Raw genomic sequence first — 11,305 nt, 5'->3', positions numbered from 1 at the left:
ACCCCTGAATCAATTGGGTAGTTATGCTATTGCTTTATATGGTTTTGAGTTAATATTTCATTATATCCATGTTCCAATTATTATGTTATTTTATTTATGTTCATGTCAAGATCATTATATTTTTAATTGGAACATGGAGCTCAATTTGAGAAACACGTGCCACCACATGGGTGGAATGGGACGTCCTTGGCTAACTAATTAGGAAAGCTAATGGAAGACTACCTTACCCGAAAGGGGCAAGGGTAGTAGGGGAGTTGCATGCAAGGAGGTTGTCGGGTTGATTTTGCTGCGATGGCGGTCAGACGGGGGATTCTTGCAAGTGCTATTCCCATAAACTGTAGCGGGTTTTCGGAAGCTAGTGGAACTTTGTAAAGACCTCGTAGTGGATCCCTAGCCATTCACCTCGGTAGTGTCTAAGGGCCTTGCAAACCCTAGCGACATGGGATACACGACTTGTAGGTACAGGGTACAACCTCTACAGAGTGTAAAACTGATATACTAGCCGAGCTCACGATCATGAGCAGCTCAGGACTCTCTCATGATTAAATTATGAAACTTAAACTCAATTTGTCATATGCATTGCATGTGATTTATTATTAATTTTGTTCTATTATTTATTATGGTTTGGTATTTACTTACATTTAGTAACTGCTAATAAAACTTTGACCAACTTATAAAAGTAATGCTCAGCTTCAACCTTTACTTTGTTGATCAGCCTTACACTTCACATGAACTCCCACCTTTGGTGAGTTCATGCCACATTATTCCCCACAACTTGTTGAGCGATGAACATGTGTGAGCTCACACCTTGCTGTCTCACACCCCCCACAGGAGAAGAACAGATGGTTCAAGTGGAGCCACACATCGAGGAGTTCGATTCGATCTAGGTGGCGTCTCCAGTTGACTTTCTGGCACCAAGGATGGATTTTAGATCCTTTTATATTTATCTTTTATTTTGTAAGACTTCCGCTATGTAATAAATACTCTGATTATTGTGACATTTATCTCTATACACTCTGTTATTATATGTGTTGTCTTCTTTGGCGCATGTATGAGATGCACCCGGCTTTGTCCCTTAAATCCGGGTGTGACAGTGGAGTTGAGCCGCGGTGCAGTGGGCCAGGTAACAGGTGGGCAGGAGGGTTTTTGGCCTAGGCACAGAGCAGTCCTTTCCTTTTTTTCCTTTTTCTTTTCTTTTGTTTTTTTCTTTGTTTTTGTGTTTTATTCCTATTTCAAAATTTCAAACTCACCTTGTATTACAAATTTAAATATAATTGCAACAACACAAGACCCAGCATGGGATGTATTTTTATTTTATTTATATAATTGTCAATTGTTTAAATTGAGCCTAATATTTGGATATGCAAAAAGAGAAAAAGTAATACTTAGAGCAACTCCAAAAGGATTTTAAAAATTTTACCCAAAAACTGATTATTAAGAGTAGGCTAAAAAGTTTTAAGAGTGAATCATGATGGGTACTCCAACAACTCCTCTAAATATGATATGCGGCGCGATCTGTACAGTCGTCGAGAGGCTGTGGATGATACGATAAGTTGAGGAATGGATTTGGGAGGATGAAACACACCAAAATATGAGGGATAGGAGGCTGTGAATGCGGGACGCGATTTTTTTGGGGAAAGAATGAGGGAGCTGTTGGAGTAAAAAAATCACTATTCTTGACTAATATCTATTTTGGGGTTAGTTTATACGTTCTTTTGAAGTTGCTCTTAGACCTTTATAAATTCCAAGGCATTATTATTATTTTTTGATACCTCCTAAATTTTAGGTATTACATTTTTTGTAAACTTAATTAAATATAGAGAAATCTAACATAGAATAAATCTAAAACAATCTATACTTTAGAATGAAGTACAAATTAGAATGGGTGGAGCAGCGAAGGATCCAGCAATCTGAGTTGACAACGTTGTGCACCTCACATGTTCCACCCAAGAAAAGAATTCGTCCATGAAAAAAATGCCTTTTTGTTGAACTGCCGCATTTGGATTTTGCAAAGTCGGGCCAAGATTTTTCCATAGCCAAGTACATTTTCATGCATGGTTCATAGCAACCAGCATAGGCCTGGGAACAAATACAAATTGGATCATGTTGTGATATTTCATCTTCAATGACAATGAAGCTGCAGGTCAAGAGATGCCGAGAGAGGGCGAGAAAACTGAACCCACAAGGAACCAACCCAAAACTTATGGAAATGATCAAACCTGGAAAGAAAACCAAAGACGGATTTTGGCCCACAAGAAAACTTTTACATATTCTTGTGAATCACGCTTCAGTGCAACCACGTCAGCAACCATGCACAATGCCCCCCTGGAGTCACTGCACCAACCTTTTCGAACTATCAATTCCTGAATTTCCTTTTCATGGGGCCATTTTCAGATGTTACGCAATAGTTGTTCGTAGGCAGGTACCAGCCAGTCTTCTCAGATCGCTGCATGTTGCTTTGATGATATGCATGGGAACCAACCAAGCATGGTTCAGTCAGGGAAATTCATGATCCGGTGGCTTGAGCTGTCAGTTCTTGCCACAAGAAATTCAGAAACTTCAGGCACAGCCAAAACCAGTATCTTTCAGCGGAGATCTAGTCAATGTACAGATATTCAGCTCTACTCAACTATCAGTGTCTGCACGCCGAGACAAATTAGCGCAAAGAAAATGAGAGGGCCTAAACATGACAAAACGGTTCTTTGTTTTTCTTCTGAACGAGCATAGGTATGACAGAGCTGGTCAGAGAGCGCTGCAATTTATTTGGGTGGTCCACATGAACAAGATCCCTAGATTTGGGTAAGGATATTAAAGAAGAACTGTTTTTTAGGGAATAATCTGAGGTGTTGTACTGCTGCGGCATGTGAGTGATGGCCAAGATTCAGGTTATCATCAGAGCCTGTGCCTTTGGGCAGCCGACCTGCTTGAATTGCTGTCCTCCTATAGCACCCCTTGTTGGTCAAGACTGCGTCCTGCTGTCGTTGTCTTGATATTCACAAGAACTGGATCAATATGGGGACCGCCACAATGCAAGGTAGTGTCTTCCTGTCCTGCAAGTGGAGAAGATCGATGACAGTTAGGTACACTCTGTTTCCAACGTTTCTCAGTTGTGCAACCTGTGGTGCTTGGCTGCCACCTCCTACATCTCTGAGCATTTATTCGACTGAAAACATTAGCAATTTTGTTTGAAACACGTGAATGTCGTACAAATGTCAGGGGGTTATTTGGCCTCTGAGAAAATATCAGTTAAACTACCAACCGGGTCATGGTCCTCCAGCTAACACGATTCAAGTAGTCCCAGTGTCCCACTAAGCATACATGAACTCTTGAGTTTGCTGAGCGTTAGGAATTACAAATATCATAACAAACTGTATGCACCATGTGCAAAAGAAAACGAAAATGCCCATTTTATTGTGCCACAAACAGCAACTAGCCATTTCTGTGCCAATGATTAAGGAAGACCAAAGAAAAAGACACCGCAAGATAGCTACAAAATGAACAACAGCGCAAGGGAATAATCCTAGAGTAGGCTTGTAGATGACTTGTGAAGTGATGAACAGTTTGTTGTTGCTGCTGCTGCAATTGTTTTCTACGGGTTGGTTGGGGTTAGAGGGAACCCAGGCCCGGCGCCCCTGCCGCTCCTCCTCTTATGGATACTTTGGCAACTCAAGGTGATTAACACAGGGAAGAAAAAAAAGGGGAGGGAATCTTATGTGCATCGTAATCTCCTCTATGCCTCGAGGGGAGACTTCACGGAGAGGTTATTTGTCTGCTCCCATTCAGAAACCTTCCCATGGGTGGGAGATTAGCATGCATACAGCTCCAACATGAACAAAGTTTCACAAGGGAGGATGGCAGATTGGCAGTCAGTTCCTCAAGCTCCCTCTGTTACGCGTCTGCCCTGATCTGACTTGTCGGCCTGTTGTGTTGTTTGGAAAATCATGATGTTGGTTTGACAATGCAATGAGGTTCTGAAAATATGTTTTGAGAAAAAAATATATACTGTATAAAATTAGAAATAAGAGTCCAATTCATGCAAAAGTTTGATTCAAGTAGCATCTAACAATATCCAAGCAATCTAATACATGCATCACTTCATCTCCATAAATAGATTCTAGACAGATAAAAAAGAATAAAAAAATATGAGCCTCTTCACTACCACTACCCAAAGTGAACATACTTGTGAAACCATACTTCGCTTCCACGAAACCCTTTGCATGTAACGCACAACAAAAAAACTTATCAATGAATATAATGTCCAAATAGGATGCTAAAACGACTAAAACATACCAAATTAGTAAGTTAACCTAAAAATTAAATTAGGATGGTAAAAGGACATGAAAGATGCTGCTCATCAAAGATGTTATTGAGTTGATGTGAAATTTAATCCTTCTGTTGCAGCAGTTCCTATACAGGTAGCTAGTAGTAGATATTCAAAACAAAAACCAGTATAAGCTCCTCCTAAGAGGCCATTATATCTAGTGTATACATATATGGATTATATTTGTAATAATCTAACTTATTTCGATTTAATTTAACAAACTAACTTATTGCATGCCGAAGAAAATTAAACTAACACCACGAAGCAGTAACAGAAGATAACTAACTACTAGACTGCTGAACACTTTACCAGTAGTAACAGAAGGACAGTAGTGTAAGTAGTTGCATTTTTTTAATAGCAAAAAAGCAATGATACAGAAGAAGCGTTTTCAGCAATTGCCCTAAGCCATCAATTGTAGTAGTGTATGTCTCTGGACAACATAACAGGCAGCAAAAAATATCCCTACCCTGTGAAGCAACACTTAGATCAAAGTTCTTCTCCACACTAAGCTATTCAGCGTTTCACCACTACAGTAAAACCACAAAATTCCAACGGTCGTATTATGTCCGACGGCCCCCTAAGCAACCGTCGGACATAACAACCATCGGACATAAGGTTATGTCCGACGGCCAACAGCGGCCGTCGAAAATAACAGAAAACAGCCGACGGCTGTCAGACTGGCTGTCGGACATAACCTTATGTCCGACGGTTGTACCCACTGGCCGTCGGACATAAGCTTATGTCCGACGGCCTCCTAGGTGCCGTCGGAAATAAAGAGTTTTAACCGTCCCCGCCCGAGCGCGCATCGTTTCATTCTAACGCGCGCATATGCAGCCAAGCCGCCGCCGCCGCCGTCGCCGTGACGCCGTCGCCGTGCCGCCGCCGCCGCCCAAGCATAGCCCGTGCCCGACGACCTCCCCTCCTGCCCCGACGCGCAGTCCGAGCACGACACCACCGAAGCCACCCCGACGAAGCCCGACGCCACCGGAGCCGCCCTGACGCAGCCCGCGGCCGCCGGAGCCTCTGCCCCCGTCCCCAACGCCACCGGCGCCCGCCCCGACCCCGCCGGAGCTCGCTTCACCGGTTCATCGTCCGGCAAAGTGAGCAATTTTAAAAATTTTAGTATAATTTTGTGTATAAATATTCATTGTTTGCTAGTAGCAATGTTTAGTTTTGTTATGTCCGACGGCTTAATTTAATTATACAATTAAATTAGCTTGTTTTAATTTATTTATTAGTGGCTATATAATTTAAACTTTTAATTTCCGAGGGTAATTATTAAGCCCTCGGAAATAAGGTTGTTTTATTTGATTTAGGGTCCCGTGAAATGATTTTTTGTAGTGCTATTGTATTAGTTTGGTTAATTAGTGGCTATTGTATTAGTGTGGTTAATTAGTAATCATAACTAATTAAGTTAACGAAACCTAGGCGTCATTGCCGTCGGAGATAAGGCATTGCCGTCGGAGATAACTTATTTCCGACGGTTTGAACCTTATGTCCGACGGTTTTGGCCGTCGGACGTTGTTCCGTTTACTGTAGTGCACCTCTGGCAAGCACGCGGTAAGTTTTGTGCTGCAAATATATTAAAACAAAAAAAAAATGAAATTTTGCAAAAGAAGTCATGCATGTATGACTAGCTAGCCTCTAGCCTTCATGACCCTCCTCATCAGCCATTGATGTTTATTTTTGAACTAGGCTAGTCTAGCCGTTGATGTTTATTTTTGAACACACGGCCGGCGAGCTGAGCTGTATATATAAATAGAATGCAACTGTTAGCTGTAAGCGTGCATTGAGATGCATATATGGGTACAGCTCAATCGATGCTATGAAACAGTACGTGTGTTTAACCAATCACTTATATATCTCATAGTCAAATTGACTAGCTAAGCAACAGATAAATGACGTGGCGTACTGCACACTACTGGCGAGTACGTACGGTCGGTCATATCCCTGGGCACAGACACTGTTGCGATGAAGATGACCCGGCGAGTTGAAAGATACAGCGGCTAGCGCGTGGAACAAGACGCGCGCGACATGCGACGACGCACACACCCGGCTGCCAGCAGCTTCTAGCTCACGAGACCCCCCTGGCCCCTAGCTAGTAGGTAAAAGCTTCTCCGAGGCGTCTCTCTCGCCAAGCCCTCATGGCCCGCCCCCCTATATCTCTGCCCGCGCGCTTGCGTGAAAACTGAAAAGAACACCGTACCGCCCCCAAGTGCTTCAGAGAGGCCGGCCGGCCGGCAAAGAAGTTAATTTAGCTGAGCGAGCTCTCGACCTCTCGTGCCGTGTGTGCAGTGTGTTCTTCTTCCTCCTCCTGTCGTCGCCTAGAGCTAGCTCTTTATCAAATTAAACACTTTTTGTCAAATCAGTTCGTTCTGGAATCCGTTATAGTTGCCTGCTGCCGTCCTCTTCAAGTAGTGCAACAAGAAACAGGGAGCTTTCTTTATCTTTTCTAGCAGTTGGATAGGGTTAGGGTTTTCCGTTCTGGCCTTATAGATCATCGGTCCCGATTGATCTGGGTAAGTGATCGAGTAGTAGTAGTATGGAAGCGTCAGTAGGAGCAGCTGGTGGTGGAGGGGGGAAGTCGAAGAAGGAGGAGGAGAGCCTGCCGCCGGGCTTCAGGTTCCACCCGACGGACGAGGAGCTCATCACGTACTACCTGCGGCAGAAGATCGCCGACGCCAGCTTCACGGCGAGGGCCATCGCCGAGGTCGACCTCAACAAGTGCGAGCCATGGGATCTCCCGGGTAAGGATCGGAGGAAACCAACTGTATATATATGTACACGCACATGCATGCATACAGCATACTCAGTTCGTCAGTTATTCACGATCAAATCTCAATTAATAAACTCCACCAATGATTCATCGCCAATTTTTATAACGGGGGGCAAGACCTTTGACTTAAATTATATTACAAGAGGTAAAAAGAGAAATTAGAGGAACCACAATTCATCATCAAATTAAAAGCTATGGTTTTTTTCTTAACAATAACATCCGCGTTTTATCCACTTCAAAAAAAAAACATCCGCGTTTTACCAATCTACTACAAGTAAAAAAAAAATCTTTTCTCTTTCTAATTTAAGGTCGCTTACCTTTTTAGGGATAGCAGGAAGAACTACATGCACATACGCGTAAATCCATGCATCTAATAGTATCATCATGTTATTGTTTTCTAGCTTGTGTTATCCAGCTATCCACTAATCCAATGTACGTGTAGATGTGGGCATCGTTAATTTCCATGCGTCTGCCTTACTCGTGGGAGGAATTTTCTAATTATCATGCTTTTGGTGCAAGTTTTTCAAAAGTTAGAATAAAAAGGCTCAAACCACCACTGCACCTCTCGTTAAATTATAATGAATGGGTCTCAAAGTTTTCTTTATTCCGCCTTAAGTTTTATGTTCTTGCTGTCTAATCGGTCATCCTTATATTAGTTTATTTCGGCTTGCTATTTCTATAATATAAGTTAACTGTATATGTTGTCATCTTTATCTCTATCTTGGGGTCTTCTCTTATCTTCTGCCTTTATTTTGGCGTGTGTATTATGCATATGACCGTCCTCTCTTCTAAAAGAAGTGCCTGGAGATTTCAAGCTCTCATGGAGTCACGGTCTTAATTAGTTGTTTGTTCTCAAAGGCACAACTATTTTTTATCCTTGATTTTAGTTTTATTCTCAACATATCTAATTCGAAATTACCGGCCCCTCGTGAATGACTGCATGTGTCATTAATTCGGTTAGATTATGGTCAACAGATTGTGTATATGGTCTTGTCAAACACTAAGGACCTATTTGAAATCTTAGTATTTTTACGGTTTTAAAGGAATACTATGGTATTGGATAATACTATGGTATAGAAAGCCAAAATCTGTTTGCTTGTATCGAGTAAAACGCAGTTTCGAATACTATGGTTTACCTAAAACCGTAGTATTTTTACAATTTTGAAAACTCCACTTGGACTTTAGTTTTTAAAGGCTTAGCAGCCATAGCGCTGCCTGTGATGCGTATGTTGTACGTGAGAGGGCACATGGCCAAACAATTCTTAGTATTTTTGAAAAGTGTGGATTTAGGCCCTGTTTGGAATTGTAGTATTTTTGCAGTTTTGAAACAATACTATGGTATTTGATGATACTACAGTATTGGAGTTCAAAAGGTGTTTGGTTTGTACAGTCAAAACTCAGTTTTAAATACTGTGGTTTACCCAAAACTGTGGTATTTTTGGAGTTTTCGAAACTCCACTCAGGACCTCAGTTTTTTTCTCTTCTCTCTACATATACTTTGTTTTTCCAATAGAACCAAACAGATCTCGGTTTTGAGCAATACTGTAATTTTACTGTGGTAAAGCAATACCATATTATTTATGTCATGCACAATTGTAAACTATGGTATCTCAAAACTACAGTATTTTAAAACTGCATTCCCAAACAGACCCTTAGTGTGGTTTTGAAAACTGTAGTATTTTTTCCATGAACAAATGTAAACCATAGTATTTCAAAGTTGTAGTATCTAAAAACTCTGTTGCCAAACACGTCCTAATTTGCACTGTAAACTGCACTGATAGATGATGAATAAGTCAATGGAGATCGACTTATTAACGTATATATATGCTCCCCCCCTCGACAACAGATATAAAGTATATGGAAAAATATGGAAAAATTGTTTGTTTCATGTTCTTGATGGTCAAAGCCTTTTTAAATGGGTGGATTGCATACATGCAACTCAAGTGACAAGATTTTGTGTGAGTGGCTGAAGCATTGTTTTAGAGGGAGGGCTACTCTCTCTCTCACACACACAAAATATTACATATAGATAGAAAAAAATCTATGGGTATACTACCGTATGATAATATAATTCTCATGAGCCATCAATGTATATAACCGGTTAAAAGTTAGCTTTGAAAAAAGTTGCGTTCATTTATGCACACATAAAAAATGAAACTTGGATTTATTTGTTGAATTGTTGCCAGAGAAAGCGAAGCTGGGAGAAAAAGAGTGGTATTTCTTCAGCCTGAGGGACCGCAAGTACCCAACGGGTGTGCGAACAAACCGTGCCACTAACGCTGGTTACTGGAAGACAACGGGGAAAGATAAGGAAATCTTCACCGGTCAGCTACCAGCCACGCCAGAGCTAGTAGGGATGAAGAAAACCCTGGTGTTCTACAAAGGAAGAGCTCCTCGGGGCGAGAAGACAAACTGGGTCATGCATGAGTATCGTCTGCATCACTCCTCTAGATCAGTCCCCAAATCTAATAAGGTATATATACATATTTCACGATATTATTTAATTTTGGGCGGAATTTAATTATGATCCTAGATAGACAAATTATTGAAGATGTTTTTGGTCGTTAATTTGTATGGCACGCAGGACGAGTGGGTGGTGTGCCGGGTGTTCGCCAAGAGCACCGGCGCTAAGAAGTACCCGTCCAACAACGCGCACTCGCGGTTGCACCACCACCCGTACGCGCTGGACATGGTGCCACCGCTGCTGCAGCACGACCCCTTCGCGCGCCACCACAACTACCCGTACATGACCTCGGCCGACCTGGCCGAGCTCGCGCGCTTCGCCCGCGGCACGCCGGGGCTGCACCCGCACATCCAGCCGGCGCCGCACCCCGGGACGTCGGCGTCGGCGTACATGAACCCCGCCGCCGCCGGGGCGCCACCGTCGTTCGCGCTCTCTGGCGGCCTCAGCCTGAACCTCGGCGCCTCGCCGGCCATGCCGCCGTCGCTGCCGCCGACAGCATTCCACGCGACGATGTCGATGGCGATGAGCGGACAGACGGCGGCGCCGAGTTGTGCCGGCACCGGTAATAACCATCGTCATCAGGTGGTGGCGGGTGAGCACCAGCAGCAGCAGATGGCGGCGGCGGGGCTCGGCGGCTGCGTGATCGTGCCCGGAGCGGACGGAGGGTTCGTCGCCGACGCGGCCGCCGGGGGTCGGTACCAGAGCTTGGACGTGGAGCAGCTGGTGGAGAGGTACTGGCCTGCCGGCTACCAGGTCTAGACTCTAGTAGCTCGTAGATGTGGATCGGAGTGCATGCGTGGCTGGCTGCTGGCATGCATGCTGCGCCAAAAGTGCCGATCGAGCAACGTGTGACAACGTGATGTTGGTCTATGGATCATGTATAGGTCGAAATGATTTGATGTGTCTTTAGTTTAATTAGTCCGCTGTTGTAGTCCAGTTTCTTGTTGTGATTTAAGGTACTGTTTCGAACTCCTAGAGCTAAACTAATAATTAGTTATGATATTAGCTGATGGTGTTTTTGGAACCCAACAACTAATTTTTAGTAGCTAACTATTAGTTTTAGAGGTTCCAAGCAAAAGGTTTTAGCGTTGTCTGTCTAGAAGGGATTGTTAGTTTTGTTGTCTGCTTGGCTTGTAGAAATCAGAGGATGGATAGGTTGATAACATGCGTGTGTACCGAAAACAAGCTTGCTACTTATGAGCTCATACATAACATGAGAGGCTGGGGTGTACTGGACTACTGGTCCGTGTGATCGTTTCTGATAAATATAATGTGCATGTTTTCTTCAAACCTAACCAGTTTCTGATAGATATATGTGCACGTTTCCTTTAAACCTAACCTTTGAATTCTGTGCTGTGATTACGTGACTTGGGGTTCCAGGAATGGACGAATGGTCATCACAAAAACGCCCCTGCCTGCGCGTGGTGGCAAGTTTCTTCTTCGACGAAGACAAGCACACAGCTAGCTGGGGCGACAGCCTGCCGGATTTGCTCCAGCACCCGGGACATGTCCGCAGATTTGACTTGGATTTCCCGTTGGAGAAACATCAAGCAGATTCGTACTTTCGGAGTACATTTGTGGGGTGGGGGCTTACGCAATATATCGTGCAACGCGCGCGCTCCACTGGGGTAGGTTTGGATGCTTTAGAAAAGAAACACCATTCATGGTTCTATAAAATACTTTGATTTTAAAACGCCATGAAATATTTCGATGAAACGGACTGTAGTTTCGAAAACGGTAGTCT

General features: G+C 43.3%; 1 protein-coding gene across 1 annotated transcript; it reads left to right on the top strand.

Moving 5' to 3' along the window:
* The first annotated feature begins 6,427 nt into the window (after positions 1-6,427).
* On the top strand, positions 6,428-10,800 carry LOC103632950 (NAC domain-containing protein 92). Its single transcript, XM_008654658.4, has 3 exons — positions 6,428-7,068; positions 9,284-9,570; positions 9,682-10,800. The coding sequence occupies exons 1-3, from the start codon at positions 6,864-6,866 to the stop codon at positions 10,318-10,320; spliced, it is 1,131 nt and encodes a 376-aa protein (XP_008652880.1). The 5' UTR covers positions 6,428-6,863; the 3' UTR covers positions 10,321-10,800.
* Positions 10,801-11,305: the final 505 nt, after the last annotated feature.

Source organism: Zea mays, chromosome 7 (assembly GCF_902167145.1).
Source record: "Zea mays cultivar B73 chromosome 7, Zm-B73-REFERENCE-NAM-5.0, whole genome shotgun sequence".
Lineage (NCBI taxonomy): Eukaryota > Viridiplantae > Streptophyta > Magnoliopsida > Poales > Poaceae > Zea > Zea mays.
The sequence above is the reverse complement of the archived record's forward strand: the minus strand, read 5'-3'. Positions and strand labels throughout refer to the sequence as shown.